Source organism: Lacerta agilis, chromosome 9 (assembly GCF_009819535.1).
Source record: "Lacerta agilis isolate rLacAgi1 chromosome 9, rLacAgi1.pri, whole genome shotgun sequence".
Taxonomy (NCBI): Eukaryota; Metazoa; Chordata; class Lepidosauria; order Squamata; family Lacertidae; genus Lacerta; species Lacerta agilis.
Genome location: NC_046320.1, coordinates 64,242,698 through 64,264,750, shown reverse-complemented (window position 1 = coordinate 64,264,750; position 22,053 = coordinate 64,242,698). Strand labels below are relative to the sequence as shown.

At 48.2% G+C, this 22,053-nt stretch overlaps 1 protein-coding gene across 1 annotated transcript in view; it reads left to right on the top strand.

The window, feature by feature from the left end:
* SHROOM3 (shroom family member 3) overlaps positions 1 to 21,837 on the top strand; it is a 208,700-nt gene extending 186,863 nt beyond the window's left edge. Inside the window, exons 5-11 of the mRNA XM_033160879.1 lie at positions 1,702 to 5,008; positions 8,886 to 8,962; positions 13,298 to 14,158; positions 15,197 to 15,712; positions 18,720 to 18,873; positions 20,039 to 20,311; positions 21,429 to 21,837. Of these exons, the coding sequence (XP_033016770.1) occupies positions 1,702 to 5,008; positions 8,886 to 8,962; positions 13,298 to 14,158; positions 15,197 to 15,712; positions 18,720 to 18,873; positions 20,039 to 20,311; positions 21,429 to 21,767 (5,527 nt within the window). The 3' untranslated portion in view covers positions 21,768 to 21,837. The remainder of the gene's footprint in view (positions 1 to 1,701; positions 5,009 to 8,885; positions 8,963 to 13,297; positions 14,159 to 15,196; positions 15,713 to 18,719; positions 18,874 to 20,038; positions 20,312 to 21,428) is intronic.
* The last annotated feature ends 216 nt before the right edge of the window (positions 21,838 to 22,053 follow it).

Here is a 22,053-nt window from a genome sequence, read left to right as displayed (position 1 = left end):
GGGCGGAAGGAAGGATGGCTGGCTGTCTGGGAGGAGAAAGCGCAGCCAGGGAATGCAACACATGCTTGGAGAGGTTCCTGCTTCCTCCTTGCCCCATGCGCCCATCCCATCGCCGTAGGCCTTACCTCATCCACCTCCGTGGTCCTGGGGCTGCTAGGCGCGCATGTTGGCTGCGGCTGCCCGCACTCTGCTGCCTCCGGCCGGCCGGCAGAGAGTAGCGGTGTCTCGGCTCAGCTGCCTCCGGCTGGCTTGCCCACTCGAGCAGCCGGCGCGTGCTTCGCTTCTTTTTTATTCCAGCTGCTGGGCAGAGCCCAGTGCCTCGCCTCTGCGGCTCCGCCCAGAAGGCGGAAATGAGTGAATTGCCGGCCGAGGAAGCAAGCAAGCCATGCCGAGTGAGGTTTTTTGGCGCGGGGCTCAGCTTTGGCAGCGTGGGCGCCGGGGGTGGCACCCAGAATGTCACCCTCTCAACTGTGGAACCGGGAGCTGCGAGCACCCACGTCCCATGCTTGCTACGCCACTGACGGCTGATGGGCTTATAAGGAAATTGAGGGGTTTTCAGTGGGCCCGACAGGGTGGGCTTGGCCAGAGCAACTTGGCTTGAGGAGGCTAAGTTTATGCTGTCATGGGGCTGAGGGGAAATTGACTGTGCCAGAGCCAGGCTGGGGCTGTGGGTTGCCATATTTGAATGGATTTCAAACGCCCAGCACTATTAACCAAGCCCACTGCTGATTGAGTGTGGGCATCATTCAAAAGAGAACCATTTTTTAATTTCCCCCTCCTCTCCCACAGTTTACCCATGTCCTCCCTGCCACCCCATTTCTTAACCAAAAGAATGAGGTGGCAGCCATAGGCCTCAGGCTTGGGGTCTCAGCTCCACTGCTGGCACTTGCAGCAGCATTCAGGCGCTCTGGGAAATGTAGTTCCCAAGCTTCCTGGTGTCAGTGTGAAGGATTCACCTTCCTTTGAGGTAAATAATGTATTATCCCATATCCTTTCTGGAGCAGCCTTTGACTTTTCGTCAACTTGGTCCGTGATGAAAAGCTCTTGCCGTGGACTTACTGAAGCTGTTGTGGTTCCCCTGTTCTCTGTCCCATCTCCACCCCATCCCTCATTGCCTCCTTTCCTTTCCTGTCATGTCTGTTTAGTTTTCTCACAGCAAACAAAATGTCTCCAGTTCAGATGGAGATTCCAGGAACACTGCCAGCATATAGCCATCACCTCCATAAAAAGAAAAGAAGCGAAAAAAAGAAAGAGAGAGAGAGGCATGGAGGAGGGGGCAAATTCCTCTCCTTCCTCAAGCTTCTCTTACTCTCCTGTTCTTCCTTTCACCCTCTTTCTCTCTTACTCGTGGATGTCTGGGTATTTTGGTGACGTTTAGGGTGCTTTTGATGGATTGCGAGGGTGGAGTAGACATGCTTGGACTTCCCTGCAAACCCTCCCCTGCTTGTGACCTGCCTCCCATCTATTTTCCCCACTCCCTTCCTAGTGATAAATAAGAGACATGTGTTGCAATGTCAAGCGGTTCTTCTGAGCAAACCAGGATGACTGCAGACTAAGAACAGAACAAGGCCCAAATATGGGTTTTCGTCTCTTCCTCTAAAAACTAAACATATCCCCCAGAGTCCCTTTATAAGCCAGTACAACTCTCTCTTGCTCTCATGTTAACAAGTCTTTGATTCTCTCTCCCACTCCTACCTCCAGTTCCTCCACAAGCGATCTCTCCGGCTATGAGCATGGCTATTTAAGAAGAAGTCCTGACCAGTACAGCTCTAGGGGAAGCATGGAGAGTTTGGACCATACCCCTGCGGGGTATAGCCATCACCCCTGCCACCTTTCGCCAGCCAAATCCACCAATAGTATTGACCAGCTTGCCCATCTCCACAACAAGAGGGATTCCGCGTACAGCTCTTTCTCAACCAGCTCCAGCATTCCCGAATATCTGGCGCCCACGTTCTGCAAGGAGAGGTCCTATTCCATGGAGAACGTACATTCCCGGGGCAGACCGCAAGAAGGGGGAATGAGGCAGGCTGACATCAGGTACATTAAAACTGTCTACAATGCCCAGCGAGGCGTTTCGGAGGAATACGAAGTGAAGTCCTCTGCTCTTTCTCCAAGCTATGAGTCCCAGGCTAAAGGATACGGCTACAGCAGGTTGCATGGCTACAACAAGGGCCTACCGACTCGGAGCTCGTCTGACAGCGATAGCCACTATATGAAGGGCGCCCCCATGCCACCGACTCGTAGTGATAGTTATGCAGCAACCAGGCACCACGAGAGGCCCAGCTCCTGGTCTAGCCTTGAACACAGGAAGTCCAGTAGGACTCACCCCAAAAGTGCTTGGCCTCACCTAGGCCAGGGCACCCCTCCTCCAGGGCATCTCCAGAAACCTGCATTCCTAGAAGGACAGCTCCACACTGTGATGGAGAAGAGCCCAGAGAGCAGTCCCACCATGAAGCCCAAACAAGTTTACTCGCAGGCAGCTCAGCCAGGGCAGCCTTTGCTTCCTACTGGTGTTTACCCTGTCCCTTCTCCTGAGCCCCACTTTGCCCAGGTTCCTCACCCTTCCTCAAGCAACAGCGGGATGCTTTACCCAGCGCTTGCCAAAGAGAGTGGGTACGCACACGCCCCTGCGCCTTCTCCATCCTCGTACGAAAACGTTGCAGCCTGCAGGCAGCATGCCGGCTTGGATGAGAACGGAAACCAAAGCCCGCCGAACAAGGCTGCCATCTTCTACCAGCCTGAGTACGCGCCAGGGAAGAAGCAGGAGGTGGAAGACGCAGCCGCAAAGTTCGTCTTGTACAGGATGCATCCTGAAGCCTACCCCGCATGTCCCAGGCAGGATGAGTCGGCACCGCCGCATATGACAACAGCTTCAATCCAGGAAAGTGCAAGAAACGCCCAGCACTCGAACCACAGCTCTCAGGCACGCCTGCCTCACCCGAGGGATGTGATTGACAGCAAAGCCCTCTGCCACTCAAAGGGGTATGGGGCAGGAGAGCAGAAGGAAGATAAGAATGCAAACCTGCAGAGAGATCCCACAGCTCAAAACCAGTGGAACCCCAGTAAAGCCAAGCAGCACTCTTTTTCCTCCTTGCAAAACATCCCGGAGAGCAGCAAGCTGCAGAACAGCTCGGATCTGAAGGAGGTACCACAGTGCAAGAGCTACTCCGGTGCCAAGTGGCATTTTGTGAATTACAGCAGCCAAGCGGAGAAGATGTGTCAGGGGCAGATCCCTGGGCACTGGCAGGATGGCGAGTGGCACAGCTTAGAAGGGTACCAGGACACCATTGCCGGCGCAGAGCATTTCCATGGGGTGGAGCCAAAGTACAAGGAGCCCTCTTCTCCGATGGCCCCTAAGATGTCAGACTTAAATATTCACCAGCCGGGTTCTAGCAACCTCCAGAACTCTCAGTATGGGCAACTGGACTCTCGGAAGGCCCGGTGCTCTGTCCTGGAGAAGGTCAGCAAGATAGAGCAACGTGAACAAGGCGGCCAGTGGCTGCAGAGTCTCAGCCCAAACAGTTTCAGCCAGAATTTCAGCTCAGGCAAGCCCAACCTCAACCATGTTGAGGACATCCGAAAGAGGCGGAACTCTCAAGAGCATCTTCACTTGCTAGGAGATCATAGCCGTCTGGCCAGCGCAAGGAGCTCAGACCCGGCCGCATATATGCAACGCCCAAGTGAGAGTGGGGCTGGCAGGCCAGAGAGGGCGAATTGGCATGGTGCAGAGCAGCAGATGGAGGCAGCAAGTGCTGCTGTGGTGGTGCCAGGATGGCACAGCATCTATCATCAGGCCGGGACCTCTGAAAGCGAGCCACCGAAACCGGCTGGGCAGCTTCCACAAAGCAGAAGTGCTTTCCAGTTGTCGGAGGAACGTGAGAGAGAAATGTTGTGGAAGGGCAGCACCCAGGACTCGAACAGCTCGCAGCTAGACCTCCCTTTTAGCAGGGCTTATAGGAACAGCATCAAAGATGCCCAGTCAAAGGTTTTGAGGGCCACCTCCTTCAGCCGCAAGGACCTCAACATCAGCCCTCAGTGTGGGAAGGAGCCCAGAAGGAGTGTGCAAAGGCCGGCATCAGCACATGTTGGGATGAGGAGCATGGCAGCGTCTCCCCATACCCCAAAGGAGAGGCATAGCATCACACCGACAGAGACCAAGCTGGATTATCCCAACAAAGAGAGTCTTCCTGCACCTCTGCACGTGGCACGCATTGGGGGCAGGAGGCGCCTGAACCCCGACCAGAAAAAGAAGTCTTACTCCGAGCCAGAGAAGATGAACGAAGTGGGTGTGTCTGACAGTGAGCTGTCGCCTTTCTCCCACCAGAAGAAAGCCCTCCAGTTTGTTTTCCCAGAGAGTACGGTGGCTGACCGCCGCAAGATATTTGAGAGGGAGAACAAGGCGTGCTCCACCATCAATCTTTCCAAGCCGGAGCTGAAGCAGCTGCAGCAAAACGCGCTGGCAGATTACATTGAACGCAAAACTGGGAAGCGGCCCTCTTCTGCATCCCAAGACTCCAGCTTCCTGCAGGAGGGCTCTCAGTCCTCTTACACGCAAACAGGTGCCCAAGAGGGGCAATCTCTTTCATCCTCATCCAGCATGAATTCTCTCCAGGACCAGAGTCTTTGCCATCGCTGGGAGTCCCTGGAGCCGGTCTCTAGAGCAGGGCGTGGCTTTGCCACTCTTCCTCCTGGGCTTACAGGCTGCTTCGATCCCAGCGGACCTGAGGGCAGGAAGGTGACCAGCAGCTCCTTTCCCAGTTGGCTGAAAGCAGACCGGCGTCAGGATTGCAGAGCTGACCCAGAGCTCACCAAAAGCACCCAGACAGATCTTGACGTGTGCACCAAGCCATGCCACCTTAATAACCAGGTTCAGGAGAAGAGGTCGGCACCCACCAAGAAGCCTGGGAAGTCGGCCTCTGCAGAGGACTTGCTGGAGAGATCAGAAAACCAGGCAGTTGCTGTGCACATCCGATCCAGGTCATCTCCCACAGCGGATAAAATGTGCCAGGTATGTAAAAGATATGGGACTTCCTTGGTCTATCTATTGTTCATTACCCCTGGTTATGCTGGAGCACAGACACTGTTAGTTCTGCTCAAAGTACTGTGGTCCCATTGAAATTAATGGGTGTGACTACCATGGAGGCATTAATTCCAGTGGTGTACTATTAGCATAGCTTAGTTGGGTTCAATCCATTATTGCGAAGGTTCTGGTGAGCTGTGGAATTTGGTGGATATAAAAGCCATAATACATTCTGTGAGTCTTCACATTTGCATGGAGGTTTCCCTCCCCACCTCTCCATAGAATCATAGAATTGTAGAGTTGGAGGGGACCCCAAGGGCCATCTAGTTCAACCCTCCCTGCAGTGCAGGCATCCTGCCCACAGCTGTCCCTGGGTGGGCTCAAACCACCAACCGCCTGGTTCACAGCCAGACGCACTGACCCATTGCACCACGCACAGAGCTGGAAGCCCCTGGGTGCATGGAGCTCTGGATCCTGGGGCATAATGGGCCTGATCCACACTGAAAATTTCCAGCACAAGCCCTGTTTAAATGAGAGTCAATTGTGAAGAAGCATTCTTATTACACAGCTCTATTCATTTACATGGGACCAAAGAAGGAAAGGTGGGTTGTGCAATGTTTGGCTGGTGGTATATCCTACCTTTGCTGAAACATAGTGTTTTTTGCTGAAACATAGTGTTTTTTATATTATTATTCACAGCCGCCCTGAGCCCGGTTTTTTGGCTGGGAAGGGCGGGGTATAAATAAAATTATTATTATTATTATTATTATTATTATTATTATGCATCCTGCTTTTCCCTTTGAGGGTTCATGAAGACTCAGAACCGCATCTCGCACTATCCTTCCATTTACATAAGGGCTACATTGCATGTTTCCCATGCATTTAGTCCTCACATGGCTACCTGGGAATCTGACCCTGGGTCTCCCCATTTCAAAGCCAATGCTATAATACCCCCCTACACCGCAAACTGACTGTCATATTGTTTTATTGGTGACAATGGAATTTAAATTGGCTTTGGGCAAACATTTTTAGTTTTAGCTCTGCATCCAGCTGCTGGTGCAAAGCACTCTTTAGAAGCCTTCTGCCTGCTGAGGATTTTTAGAGAGACAAAAAACTGGGTTTCTGGAGGAAATAAACCACAAAAATACACAAAAACCATTTCTCTTATTACTACCACCACTGCCACCAGGTATTTTATAAGGCAATCTGGAAAACCATTTGCTCTGAGATTTCTCTTTGTAAAGCCCAAGAGCCCTGCCAGATTGCGAAATGCTTCGTCTGAGGCCTTTTGTTGTTTTGTTTCTCCTGCTGGCTTCTCTGTGCTCATTTGCTGGGTGTATCAGGATGTCTGTAAGGCCACCACCAGACCTACCAAGCTTGTGTTTTCAAAACAGGACAGAATAAATAGCAAAGCAAAATAGTGAAGGAGGCAAAATGCTTAAGCAGCTGCGGACCACCGACTTTCTCATGTGTTTTCCCCTGGTTTGTAAGCAAATGTTCTAGCTGTGCCACGTTGTCTAGCTAACATCCTTGGTGTCCATCGTGCATTTTGGCTCTTTTAAATTAACCCTGTGGAACTGTGTTGATGACGAAAGCCACTGCAGTCCTTATGAGCACATCCGGCATGAAGCTGAACTAGCTGGTATTTTAAGGAGCCGTGGTGGTGTAGTGGTTGGAGTGTCGGACTAGGACCTGAGAGACCCAGTGTTCAAGTCCCCGCTTGGCTGTGAAGCTCACTGGGTGACCTTGGGCCAGTCACTGCCTCTCTGCCTAACCTACCTCACAGGGTTGTTGTGGGGATTAGTTGAGGAGAGGGAGAACCGTGTATGCCACCTTGAGCTCCTTGGGAGAAAAATGTGGAATATAAATGGAATCAAATGGAGGTTCTTAAGCAGAGGTTGGGTGGCCATCTGTCATGTATGAGATTCCTGCATTGCTTGGGGTCCCCTCTACAATTCTATGATTCTATAATTTGCAAGTATGTGGGGTTTAACCATTGAGATATAGGAATAGAGCGACACCACTTTACATGTTAATATCTCATTTATTCACTTTATGGTATCTCTGACCCATCTTTCATCCAGCCGGTCCCAACCAACGATAAAACAAGTTAATAAATTAATAACCATAGGCACGTAATGATCAAAGCAGAAAACATCCTCAGATCAACGAGCAACAGCATTATAGTTCTCATCCCAAAGACCTGGATTAAGAGGTAAAGGTAAAGGGACCCCTGACCGTTAGGTCCATTCGCAGACGACTCTGGGGTCGCGCCGCTCATCTCGCTTTACTGGCTGAGGGAGCCAGCATACAGCTTCTGGGTCACATGGCCAGCATGACTAAGCCACTTCTGGCGAACCAGAGCAGCGCACGGAAATGCCGTTTACCTTCCTGCTGGAGCGGTACCTATTTATCTACTTGCACTTTGACATGCTTTCGAACTGCTAGGTGGGCAGGAGCAGGGACTGAACAACGGGAGCTCACCCTGTCGCAGGGATTCGAACCGCCGACCTTCTGATCTGCAAGCCCTAGGCTCTGTGGTTTAACCCACAGCGCCACCCGCGTTCCTAGATGTTTGGTATAGATGCGACCAAACAGTGAGGCACTAAGTCGAGTTGGAGGGTATAAAGGCTTCTGTGGCCACACAGGTTCTCTAAGGCCTGGTCAGTTTAGTTGCAGCCAGCCTGTAGTTTGAATATGAATGTTTTGCTTCAAACCCCAAACATGTTTTGAGAAAGGGACGAGAGAAGGGGACGAGGACAGAGAAAGAGTAGCAGTTAAAGCAAAACAAGATCTTCTCCCCCCCTCCCTATTTCTTTTTTTAAAAAGTAATTCAGGTTTGCCAAAGCCTTTTTATCTGTTGCAGCAGCAGACATGCCTCAGCTTTTGGCTTGCTATATATTTTTAAAAGGGATATGTTCCCTGCAGACGGACTATAAATTACACTGCAGTGACACTGGAGGAATTTGTTTAAAGATCTGAGGAAATTGATAGCTATGCGGAATTGCTGGCCCATCTGTCTTCAACCACACATTCTCCATCTTCTTCTGCGTCTCCTCTTTTAGCTTGTCTCTGCCTGCGTGCCGGATAAATCTCCGGCTTATAAATTCAAGCACTTAAAACTCCCCACCCCACCCTGCATCTAACAACACAGCAAGGCAAACTTTGGTTTGGGGGGGGGCAGCAATCTTTGGAGTAGAGAATTATAGATTGAGTTGCGAGCTCCTTGATCTCAAAAACATGCATCCCTTCACATCTAGCAACTCTTTTAAGTCTATATTTGTGTGCAAATTCCCAGGCTCTTTGTCTTGTTCTGGGATTGCGTTTTTCCTGATTTAAAAACTATTCACTGTATCTTAATAAGTGAGAATGTAATTGTGCAGGTGGATTTAAACTGGCAGCCAAGCCTCTTTGTGTCTTGGACGTCAGATGTTTTGGATGTCAGAGGCTGGTTTGGTGCAACATCCTTCCTGTTCTCAGGGTGGACACCCAGATGCCTGTGGAAAGCTCACAAGCAGCATCTGAGCATGACAGCACTCTCCCCTGCTGCGGCTTCCAGCAGCTAATATTCCATAGAACCATAGAATGGCAGAGTTGGAAGGGACACCGAGAGAGCCATCTAGTCCAACCCCCTGCAATGCAGGAATCTCAACATTCAGTAAAACTTGAAAGTTAAACACCACCCATGGTTATTTAATTACAGAATGTGGCGTGATGGATTGTGTTAGAAGGTGGAATATAAATATTTGAACAAACAAATGCACGTATTAATTGCCATCCTATACCTCTAAAGCAGTATTTTTGCCTGCCTGCAGAATGTTCAGTTTTCTGTTTGCTTTGAACTTTCCTTCTCTTTCTCCTTAAGGACAACCTGATGGGAGAAAGCAGTGAGTTCAGCCATTTTGTGAAAGATCCTTTCTATGTAGTAGCTGCTGGCACCAGGTAGGTACTTACTCATTCTGTGTGTGTGTGTGTGTGTGTGTGTGTGTGAAGCACATATTACCAAATGACGACAGAGCAGTTTCTGTAAGGATGAGTAAACTACACCATTAAAAACCACAGCACACAATGAAACTAATAGTAAGATATTTGTAGCGTCTTAATAATAGCAGAATGAATGTTCAGTATAAGGGATCTGATCACCTTATATTGGGGGGGGAATGCATTAAAAATACAGGTGAAACTCGAAAAATTAGAATATCGTAGAAAAGTCCATTTATGTAAGCAATTGTTTTCATTAGCTACTAGAGTTTAATATATGAGATAGACTCATGACATGCAAAGCGAGATACCGTATTTTTCGCTCCATAGGGCGCACTGGACCATAGGGCGCACCTCGTTTTTAGAGGAGGAAACAAGGAAAAAAATATTTTTCTGGTTTTCCTCCTCTAAAAGCCCTGGTTTTTTTGAGGATCAGCTAAAGGTTTTGCAGCTTTTTTGCAAAGGGAAAAGCCCTGTTTTTCTGAGGATCAGCTAAAAGTTTTGCAGCTTTTTTGCAAAGGGAAAAGCCCTGGTTTTTTTGAGGATCAGCTAAAATTTTTGTAGCTTTTTTTGCAAACGGAAAAGCCCTGGGTTTTTGGGGTTTTTTGGAGGATCTGCTAAAAGTTTTGCAGCTTTTTTGCAAAGGGAGAAAAGCAAAGCTCCTTTTGCAAAGGGGGAAAAGCAAAGAGGAAAAGCCCCATTTTTATGGGGTTCAACTCACATTTCTGCAGCTTCTGAAGGAAAGGGAGCCATTTCTGCAGTTTCCAGACAGATAATCTAATCAGCCAGTCACATGTCGCTGGGGAAACAAACAACCTCCCTCTGCAGCACATTCAACAATGGAGGCCTGGGCAAGAGGGTGGGGCTGAAAGGGAGCCGGGACTCTTATCTCTCTCCCGATCTCTTGCTGATCAGCTGCTGAGCGGGGTCCTTTCAACACTCTCATTTCTCTTTGTAAAATAAAAAGCCCTATCTGCTTTTGGCCCCTGGGCAATTCGGCTCCAGGGACCACCATTCGCTCCATAAGACGCACAGATATTTCCCCTTAATTTTTAGGAGGAAAAAAGTGTGTCTTATGGAGCGAAAAATACGGTATGTCAAGCCTTTGTTTGTGATAATTGTGATGATTATGGTGTACAGCTGATGAAAACCCCAAAGTTGAAATTGTTAATTTGGGGTTCTCATCAGCCGTACGCCATAATCACCACAATTATAACAAATAAAGGCTTGGCATATCTCGCTTTGCATGTTATGAGTCTTATCTCATATATTGTTGTTGTTCAGTCGTTCAGTCGTGTCCGACTCTTCGTGACCCCATGGACCAGAGCACGCCAGGCACGCCTATCCTTCACTGCCTCTCGCAGTTTGGCCAAACTCATGTTAGTAGCTTCAAGAACACTGTCCAACCATCTCATCCTCTGTCGTCCCCTTCTCCTTGTGCCCTCTCATATATTAGTTTCGCCTTTTAAGTTGAATTACTGAAAGAAATGAACCTTTCCACGATATTCTAATTTTTCGAGTTTCACCTGTAGTAGGTGAGCTTGCCCCGTATATAGCTGGGAGGGGGGGGGGGGGAGCTTGCACACATCTTCATCAAGAGAAGCAGGCTTAAAAAAAAAAATCCCGATTGCCTTTGGAACAAAAACAAAACCCTGTTTCAGTGTGTACTCTGAAGCAGTAAGGGAATCGAATATATCTGAAAAGATTGGCAAAGGCACAGAAACTAACCAAAAACTTTTAAAACAAATTCAAAGGTATGTCTTCCCTATGAGCACAACTGTAGGTGTGAACTGCATTCTTGCTCAGACACAAAAGATTATTAGGTTTTCTGTGCCCACTCATAGCGCAATATCCATGCAAACTTCACCTTGAACCACGGTTACTGCTGCCGCCTCCATGGTTGTTCCAAAGCAGCTCTGGATAATGTGTGCATACTTCCCACCCACGCTGCTAGCACACATAATGCGGTTATGTGCCACGCTGGGAGCGGGCGTCATAGGTGTGATACGTAACCACACAGCCCGCCTTAACCCTTTGACGGAAAATGTTCGCATTATCAGGAGAGGCGCAGGGGTCACAGTGAAGGAGGTGCAAGCTCACAATGTATTCTGAGTCAGCTGATTCAGACTCTGCGTTCTTTTGATGCACCTTATCACTTGGAGCAGCCTTTGCCAACCTGGTGCCCTCCTGGTGTTTTGAACTAAAACTGCCATCAGCTCCAGCCGGCATGGCTGTGCTGCCCAGTGCTTATGGGAGCTGTAGTCTGGAGGGCACCAGGTTTGCAAACGCTGATGTATGGCTTCGAATACAAAGAGTTTTAGAGAACAGTGATTAACTTGGAATTGCAACAGCTAAGCCAGCCTTGGCGTCGGTGCCTAGTTTCTAGGAAAGTATTATGAAGCCAGGGGAGCCAAGACATTTGCCCCGTGGGAATCTACCGTGTTTCTCCTAAAATAAGACACCGTCTTATATTTTTTTTCGCTCAACAAAACACAGTATGGCTTATTTTCAGGGGATGTCTTATTTTAACCGTGTCGCATCGGTACGCTGCATAGCCACGCCTCCCCAGGCTGTTTTAATGGGATGTACCACGTCACTATGGCTTATTTTCGGGGTATGGCTTATTTTTGGGGAACAGCTTATATTTTGCAAATGCATAGAAATCCTGCTATGGCTTATTTTATGGCTATGGCTTATTTTAGGAGAAACAGGGTAGCAAACAGTTTTCGAATAGCTTTTAGTGGTCTTTGCGTGAAAGCAACCCTGGCTGTCGTCTCATCCTTCCCAATTAATCAGCATTTCGAGACTCTTTTTATGAGTTGGCTTCTGCATGCAGCTTCTTAAGTAACGAGATTGACACTTGCAGAGAAACGAGCCAACAGGAGCAGGATATGGGCTATTAAGTAATATGCCTTGCTGCCAAGGCCGACATTCCTAAGTGCTTATTACCGTCTTAAGGTCTTTGGAATGCTGTTGCTGCATCAGCAATGTATGTGTTACATTAACCGCATTCCTCTGGTGGGAAGCTTTTTTGTGTTCAGGAATTGTTTTACAGTTCTCTCCCCCACCCCCTCTCCAAAGAAGGGAACTGGTTGAGTTGGAAAAGCAACAGTTCACAGCAGACTAGCTAAAGCAGGCATCCCCAAACTGCGGCCATCCAGATGTTTTGGACTACAATTCCCATCATCCCTGACCACTGGTCCTGTTAGCTAGGGATCATGGGAGTTGTAGGCCAAAACATCTGGAGGGCCGAAGTTTGGGGGTGCCTGAGCTAAAGTATGCAAATGAGCACTGGGCATTATTGAAGATGAGTCAAGGTGGGCCTCATGAAAAGAAAGCCTAGCTCAAGGATCTGCCAGAATTCTGACGGTATCAATAAGCCAGAGAGAATTCTTCACCATCCATAAGGAAGTGAAGGTTTGTGGGCTTCCAGGAAGCCTTTGATAAAGTCTCCATAACTGGCTTTTCATAAAACTGATTAGTTATGGTATAAGTTGAAATATCTTCTCAGGGAGCGACAACTGGAAGAAAGAGAGACAGTGGATGTTAGGCTCAAGCAGGCACCCCCAAAGTCCGGCCCTCCTGATGTTTTGGACTACACTTCCCATCATCCCTGACCACTGGTCCTGTTAGCTAGGGATCATGGGAGTTGTAGGCCAAAACATCTGGAGGGCCACAGTTTGGGGGTGCCTGGGCTAAAGCAAAACAAACTACTTCAAGAGAAAGACAAACAGGTGTTATTATCTGAAAAAAGAAGGGATAAAAATATGCAATAGGAATGAATATCAGATAGCAATCATGGTGCCATATGGAGACTGTGAGGTGTACACACATTTATTTATTTATTTTAAAAAGCAAGCTTCCAGTCCTTGACATTGGGGAGAAAATTGCTTGTAAGCATAAGGACCATAGGGTAGAGGCTCAGAGATCAGAAGCGGACTATGTGTTGTTCTTGGCACAGAAGACTCCTACTTTTGCTTCATGCACCCAAACCTTCCCCTCCCACACAGCATGTTTTCAGTCTGCCTCCTCCACTGCCTGAGTTCTTGATAAAAGAAACAACACGTTCAGCAAGAACACAGATAATTGCAGTATAATGAGAATATTGGGTGCATGCAAAGGTTCTCCATTTGTGCAGGTTTTATTTTCATTGATGAATTTTTTCAGCATTTGAATTTGGGGTATTATTATTTTTTATTGCAAAAGCCTGGAGCCCGCATTGATATAAAATTGATGCACCAACTTGATTGATTGCCTTTTTTAAAAAAAACTCACTAGTTTTATACCCTTTCCTAGATCATTTGGCAGCAAAGAAAGAAGTCAAAAGGAGAAATCGGCGTTCACACAATATCGTCCCCACACTTGCCATAGCAATGAGAGTGTCAGCAGCTCGTTCATACCGAATGAGAGACAGAAAGCTCCAGATCTCCTCAGGCACCTCAGCAGGACATCAGCATTTGCCTCACCTTCAGCAGATATGAAGGGTCATTTTCTTGAACCTAAGCCGGGCGCCCGGCTCATTACCCCTTCCAGATTTGCCTGGTCGCCATCTAACGGTGCTAACCCCATGCCAGCTCCCTCAGATTTCCAGGTTGCCGGTGAAAACCTAGTAACAAGATGGCACCCCAGACCTGAGAGGGATGACATTGTTGAGGGCCAGGTTCCGGAAAGTTCCAACTGCCCACCTAAAGAGCCAGCGGAAGAAATTACCTGGAGATGGAAGTCAACGCTGCCTCTAAGGCACCTCCAGCCTACAATTAAACGGATCAAAGATGACGGCTCCTCCAGAAGTGCCATGCCTTTTCAGACATCTGGGCAGAAGGCCTTCCAGAGGTGGCAAAGCCTTCCATCTCAGAACAGCTCCTCTTCTGAGCCAGAGACTCCTTCTGGCCAAAGCAGGCTCTCCCTCCGCATCTCAGAGTCCTGCCTGCAGGTGTCTCCTCAGGAAGAGGGTGATGACGATGTTTTCTTCCAGCCTCGTGTTTTGGATGCCGCCTATGAGCTTTCGCCCCCTCCGCCTCCACTCCCCGCTCAGAGCCCCAATGCTGCTGAAAACTCCATGGAAGAATTCCCTCCTCCTCCTGCCGGCATGCTGGAAGAGAACGAGCCAGCAGTCGGGAACGCTGCCAGCCCTGGAGAGGAGGGATCTGCACCCAGGTAAGGCGCTTCTTGCACGCCCCTCCTTACTCTTACTTCCCAACCAGTCATTCTTCATGTTTGGTTTCTTGGGGTTCCAGCAACAGTAACTTTAAAGGGTGCATAGAGCCTCAATTTTTATTTGATGTGTTTGTTCCAAACTAACCATGTATTTGCTCTCAAAAATTCTGCTTTACAGCTGTTGAGGTCAACTGTTCTTTGAATAATAATTGCCCAGTGCTCACTTAAGTTTTTGAAACCTTTGGCATGTAACCTCTGGTTATATTTGATCTCAGTAGATGTTCAATGGCAGTTAATATCCAGGCAGTATTTAATTTTATTTCAGTGGTTCCCAAACTTGGGGGGGGGGGGAAGGATGCACTTCCCCCTTGGTTCCATAAATTCATCCCCAGTGTCCCCATTGTTCAAATTAAATCTATTTAGTTTAACTAATTCAACAAAATTGATGAACTTCATCTGGTGATGCCAGCTTTTCCAAGTCTGATAGTCATTTATACCCACTGCTGACCCCTTGCCTCTTAGCACCCTCCGCCTGGTCGATCCCACCCCCCCCCAGGAACGGTACCACCTACTTTGGGAACCACTGTTCTTTTTTTGATAGTTGGCATATTTATATTAGTAAAGGCAAAGGGACCAGTCGCGAAAGACTCTGGAGTTGCAGCGTTCATTTCGCTTTATTGGCCGAGGAAGCCGGCGTACAGCTTCTGGCCATTTACCTTCCCGCTGGAGCAGTACCTATTTATCTACTTGCACTTTGATGTGCTTTTGAACTGCTAGGTTGGCAGGAGCAGGGACTGAGCAACGGGAGCTCACCCTGTTGCGGGGATTCGAACTGCCGACCTTATGATTGGCAAGCCCTAGGCTCTGTGGTTTAACCCACAGCGCCACCCGCGTGCATGTAATGACTGGCCTTGTTTGATGGTTACTGCACATGGCCGAGAGGCTCAAATGGTCTTGTTCTTGTCTTGGGAGTGGCATGTTGGCACAGAGTTTCAGAACCCCTGGTTTAAAGTAGCCCTTCCCTCTGCTTATCGGCAGAAACTTCAAAAGGTTTCCCAGGAACTTTGGTGAGAGAGAGGAAACGGGACCAAACGCCGCCTCCACTGCCAACGCCAAGAGCAGCCGGGCTGCTTCACCGCCCCCTGCCGGAACCTCAGGACCCAAAGCGAATGGCGTCACGCCTTCCTCGGAAGCACAACAGCCGCCTCTGCCCGTTCAGGGCCTGCCTGGTGAAACTCTTGCCAGCCAGCCTCTCGTGCCTGTCATCACCAGCAGGGAGCCCGAAAACGGTGTCCTCAGCCCCGAGAGTAACCCAGGGAAGATGAAGACCCCGGAGGACATCAAGGACGAGGCTTTGGCAAAGGAGATCGTCCACAAGGACAAGTCGCTGGCCGACATCCTGGATCCCGACTCCAAGATGAAGACCACCATGGACTTGATGGAAGGGATATTTCCCAGCGGGCCCAGGATGCTTCGAGAGAACTCGAAGAGGAAAATGATGCAGAAAAGGCCCAACAGCTCTGGCAGTGGCTCTGTCCTGCCCAGTGATAGCAAGTAAGTGCCATATTCCTAAGGTTTTTGCACCCCATAGAGCAGATTTTTTTTACACTCCACTTACACGATGGGGCATGTTTTAAGCTTCTTCTTACTAGCTGGGCTCTCCCATCTGCCTGCTTATCAGGCACCCATCCTGACGTGTCTGCACAAAATTTGTGCAGAGGTTATACTACTTTACCTGTGCATTGAACATTCACCGCAAGCACATTATTATTATTATTATTATTATTATTATTATTATTATTATTATTATTATTAATTGCAAGGTTATACGATGTCGCCATCTGGTGCTTGTTATCCTGCACCTTCCAGCGCAGTTTCCTGTCGCCTCTGTCAGACTTCCCGCATTAAGAAAAGTGCTGGAAAATTGCATGGAGTAAAAACCACTAGATGGCAATGTTGCATAACCTCCAGGCAAATCTTGTGCAAGAAAACCAGGATGAATGCTCCATAAACAAGCCCATCTGGGAGCGCCCCTGGGGGGTTAAAATCTTCCTTCTCTCTCTCTCTCCCTGACACCCCTTAGTACAGAGAGGATCAAAAGGAGATTCTGAGCTTGTTTGAGTGTGGGATCCCACCACAAGAGATAAAAATTCCTTAAGGCAGGGGTGGGGAACCTCCAGACAACCAGCCAAATGAGACCCAGCATGTGGACTCCAGTTTGCCCAATGGGGATGTTTCCCCCAAATCACGCCCACAGCTGATGTCAACTCTTACGTCAGGTGGGTGGAGATGCAGCTGCCAAATAACGATCAGAAGCCTTAAAGCGTATTCCCAGTTGTGCATTGGCAAGGAAAGCTTGCTGTCAGCACCAATCAGCTGACCAGTGCTGACTGCATTGTGGAGTTCTCTGTCTGGAACCATCATAGGGTTCCCTTGACCCATCAGGACTTCTATAGGGCAGCTGCTGCCTGCCCCAAACAGGCTTCCCGTGAGTTCAAATATTCATTTGCATCAATGGCTCGAATCGAGGGGAAAGTGGGCTGTACGAAACATTGGTGTTTTTGTTACTTTTTATTAATGGCACCTATGATTCCAGAGTTATGAATTGCCAGAAGGCTTGTTGTGTGTCCTCCACCAGCCACAGCCAGCACATAATTAGTAATAGCAGTACAGTGGTACCCTGGTTTATATCCGTTCCGGAAGTCCGTTCTTAAACCAAAGCGTTCTTAAACCAAGGCGTGCTTTCCCCTAGCAGCGGGGGGACTCAATTTACAAATGGAACACACTCAACAGGAAGCAGAACATGTTCTTATTCCAAGGCAAAGTTCACAAACCAAAACACCTACTTCCGGGTTTGCAGCGTTCTTAATCCAAGTTGTTCATAAACTAAGCTGTTCTTAAACCAAGGTACCGCTGTGGTAGCATAACACAAAACACACAATAAAAACGACAACAAATAACCCCCCCTGCCGCAACACATTGAAAATGGTACTGGGTGTCAATCAGCCCAAGGCCCAGTTGAAGAGAAATGTTTTCGCCTGGCACCCAAAGGTGTACAGTGAAAGCGCCAGGCAAGCCTCGCTGGGGAGAGCATCCCACAAGCGGGAGCCCAGCAGAAGTTGGTGAAGCCTGACCTAAGGAGTCCAAAGGCGAAACACACCATTCCCCATTGGATTATTCTTGTTTATATTTGTACAACACCGAGAGGAGAATTGCACGGTTCATAAATAAATAAAATTTGGCAGTGTTGCCATTGTCAGGCTTTTTGCAGAATGGCTCTTTTGGGGGGGGGGCTTTACTTGTGTTGCAACATTACTGTTGTTGTCATTTGGCAACTGTGCCATCCCTGCTGGTTTAATGTACACAAGTGCACACAGCACAAGGTTTTTTTTCTTTTGCAAAGCATCCAAAGAGCTATTCCAGGCTCCTACCTGCTCCCCTGAAAAAGGACACAGCTTGATTTTTGCTTGTCTGTGTTAATGGCGCAAGGGTAGGATGTCACATAATCTCTGCAGGGGCTTTCTTTTGAAAGAAAGCACGCGATATCTAAGAATCGATCCATCCTGCAGCTTGAGAGGAATGTGCAGAATGAATAGCACCTCTTTATCCCAGTGGCTCTCGAGTTCGGTTCAGGGAACAGTTATGATTTCTCAGAAACTTATCGGAGTTCCTGCAACGAGAGCTTCAGAAATAGCAGATACGTTTCTCCGAAAGATGGTTTACCCCTCAGCAACATGAAGCCACAAGGGTTCCAATGCAGGGGGTGGGGAGCCTCTGGTCAGGGGGGGGGGGGGGCAAATTTGGTCCTCCAAGTCACTCTGCTTGGCCCCTGGGACTCTCCCAACACCACATGCCCTGGGCAGCCACACACCACCTCTTCCCAGGCCACTGCCTTTAACAATCCCATTTCACAATCTCCTGGATTGCTCTTGCCTGGCTGGAATATGTCCTTAAAGTCTGATTGGACCTTTTGCTTTCCTGAAGGCCAGTGAGAGGCGTGGCCTGGGAAGGGGTGTGGCCTGGAGGGGGCTGCATTTGGGCATTTGATGCAGACTATCAGTAGCCCATGCGCTTCGTTCAGGTGGTCCATGGCATGTTGGTGAAGAACACTTGCGGTCGCAGTTCTACTGAATTTGAATTGCAATGCAATAAAATTACATTGTAAGAACCAAAAGAGCAGTAAAAATGAAATTGCAAATCATGCACCACCTAGCACAGGGAGAAAAACCATTAAGTGGTCTGCCAAGACTCTCAGTGGTTTTTAGTGAGAGGGGGCAGTTTAGGCAGTCTTGTGCTATATGTGTGGAGATGTTGATTAAGTATGAATAGTTTTTAAAATAATTAAACTTGCGCCATCTGGTGGCAATCCCCAATTAAATTCACTTACTTGTGGGGAAAGTACCAAAGAAGCCATGGGTTTGGGATCTCAAAGCAAGGCACAAGGGCAGAGTTCAAAATTCCTTCTGCAGTTTGTGCATGCGTGTTTCTTCATCGGTACAAGAATGGCAGCCATGTATGTCCCAGACTCCTACATACATATCTGTTCTCTGCCATGGTTTAGGAAAGATGAGAAAGAAGCTTCTGCCTCAACGCTGGCCTCGTGCTCAGCTTACTACAACGTATCAGTACCCAAAGCCGAACTCCTGAACAAAATCAAGGACTTGCCAGAGGAAACAGGTGGCGATGAAGAGCAGGCGGCAATCAATGAGAAAAAGGTGAGTTTTGAGCATCTCTCAGCACAGAAGGAACCAAGGTCAGCCATGGTCATAACCAGAGCTCTGTCAATCCCAGATTGCACAGTGCAAGGAGCAGAATTAAACAAGAAATTAAACAAGAAAAATCATGCTAATTAATGGCAGTTATAACAAAATAAAAAATAAAAAATTCCTTCCACTAGCACCTTAGAGACCAACTAAGTTTTTTCTTGGTATGAGCTTTCTTGCCAAGAACAAACTTAGTTGGTCTCTAAGGTGCTACTGGAAGGAATTTTTTATTTTTTATTTTGTTTTGACTATGGCAGACCAACACGGCTACCTACCTGTAATGGCAGTTACGTTCATGCACAAAATCCAAGTGGTTTATGCTCTGCTGGTGTGCTCCTAGCTGAAATTTGACAAGTCCCCACCTTTTAAAACATAAAAGGTGTGCGGTCTTTTGTTGATAACAGAAATAGTTTAATTTCTGGCTCAAGTCAGATATTTGTAGTAAACCTGCTTCCATTGGTCAGCTTAATTCCACAATTCAGTGTGTACCTATGGTTGGTGCTAGGTAGCAAAAAGAGTCTGGGTGACTTTTTATTTTCATTTTTAAGAGATCTCTTAATGCAGTGACTCCGTGGTGCCAGAAGAAGACACCCGGCGCAAGGCATTTTCCCCTTATTTACGCAAAGGCAAGTGATTCTGTCCCCAGGGTGAAATTCTCCAACTTGCCTTTCTAGTTCTCTAGCAAAAGAAACCTGTACTGTACTACTAAGAACATCATTACACAGCATCGTTCCTTAGAAGGCCAAACAACTGTGAATTGTTTATCACAATAGCACCCATAATGGGACCCTTATTCTTGATTAGTTTCTTTGTATACATAGCTTTTTAAATTTTTATTATTAATAGTTTTCAGTGGAGTATACATAACTTTTATTGGCTGGAGGAATTGATAAGGAATGTTCAGACACATGCTTTTAAAACAGGTGTGGGGTGTCCGGGTCTCTCCAAATGTTGCTGGACTACAACTCCCATCATCCTAGACCTCGTTGACTGTGGCTGATGGGAATTGGAGTCCATTGGACTATCTGGAGGGCCACAAGTTTCCCCCCACACCAACTTTTGACTGCTGCCTGACATAGCGGTAGAGGGTGATTTTTGCTCAATTCTGTCCTACCAGGCTGAACTCATTGAGAGCTTGTCCCACAAGCTGGAGACCCTGAAAGAAGCCAAGGAGAGCCTGCTGGCAGACATCAAGCTCAACAATGCCTTGGGAGAGGAAGTCGAAGCTTTAATCAGTGGTCTATGCAAGCCCAATGAGTTTGAAAAATACAGAATGTTCATCGGAGACCTGGATAAGGTGGTCAATCTCTTGCTTTCACTCTCAGGACGCCTCGCTCGGGTGGAGAATGTTCTTAGCAGCCTCAGTGAGGATGCGGATAATCAAGAACGGGTAGGTAGATTCAGAAAACTAGCGTGCAAATGTTAACTCTTGCCTGCGCACGAGTGGCTCTTCCCTACAGCAGCATCTATTATTATTATTATTATTATTATTATTATTATTATTTGCCAATTTTTTTTACAGGATCAGCTCAGGCTGGCTTTATCTAACACAGGGCAGCCCAACTTTTCATACCGAGTGAGCTGCAAGAATACTTAGAACCTGTGGTCCACACACCGCCATGTTATGCGGAGCGAGGGAGCAAAGAAAAAATTTGAGCCCCCACCCCAATCCTTTATCTGCCTTCCCAAAGCTGACTATGTGAGGCTCTGGGCTCTGGGCAGGAAGTATGAGGACTCTAGGACCCTTTCTGAGCCAGTGTGGTGTAGTGGTTAAGAGTGGTAATCTGGTGAACCGGGTTCGCGTCTCCGCTCCTCCACATGCAGCTGCTGGATGACCTTGGTCTAGTCACACTTCTCTGAAGTCTCTCAGCCCCACTCACCTCACAGAGTGTTTGTTGTGGGGGAGGAAGGGAAAGGGGAATGTTAGCTGCTTTGAGACTCCTTCGGGTAGTGAAAAGCGGGATATCAAATCCAAACTCTTCTTCTTCTTCTCACACCTCCTTCCCAAAGCCCGGCACCTCACTTACCTGGGTTGGGGAAGGCAGCATGAGGGCTGCAGCTGTGGGGAATCAAATGTTGCTGAGGACTGGCCAAAAAAGCCCTTGAGGGCTACACATTAGACTGCCCTGATCCAACACATTCTTGGGAGAATCTCTCTCTCTCTCTCTGAGGCTGCAGCCCTAATCCCATTCACTTGGCAGTGATTTCCATTTCACTTTTGAAGTCTGCTTAGAGAAAGGAAGAGGGACAATATGGGTCTTCAGTGTGGTCCATTCTGTGCATCCCGGAACCAGAACCGCATCTATTCTTGGAAGCATGAAAGGAATAGGTTGCAGATATTTGTGTGATCTGCCCCACGGAGTTTAATAGGACCTGCTTCTAAGCGGACGTAGTTAGGAATGCACTGCGAAAGTGGGGAAGGGAATAGACGGGGCCGAATTTTAGCCAGAAGAGCTGTGGCGCTAAACCTCTCCCTTTTCCTTCCCTCCCGGCCCCACGTGGGACAGAGCTCTCTGAACGAGAAGCGGAAGATGCTGGCTGGCCAGCACGAAGATGCCCGCGAGCTGAAGGAGAACCTGGACCGGCGAGAGCACGTGGTCTTGGACATCCTATGCAATTACCTCTCGGGGGAGCAGCTCCGAGACTACCAGCATTTCGTGAAGATGAAATCTGGGCTGCTCATAGAACAGCGCGAGCTGGACGACAAGATCAAGCTAGGGCAGGAACAGCTCAAGTGCCTTCTGGAGAGCCTCCCCACGGACTTCGCGCTTAGCAGCAGAAAGGGAGCAGAGCCTCCAACAGCCTCCGGGACCAGCCGACCTCCAGCTCCAGCATCTTCGCTCTGACCTTTCCAGACGCGGCTGCGTCAAACCTTTTCTTCTCAGAATTATTTAATCAGAAACCTCTTTTAACTTTTTTTTTAAAAAAAGAAAGAATTGAGGGAGGATTTAATTATTTTTTAATTAACGTGGTGGCGGGGGGCGGGGAGGAAATGAACAGCACGGAAATATTTCTTTTTCTTCTTCGTCTTCTCCCGGAGATCGCGATTTAAATCTGTTTGGAATACATTGAGAAGGGACTGGATTCTTGCGCCCAAGCAAGATGCAGAAGTGACCGGCATCACGTTCTACG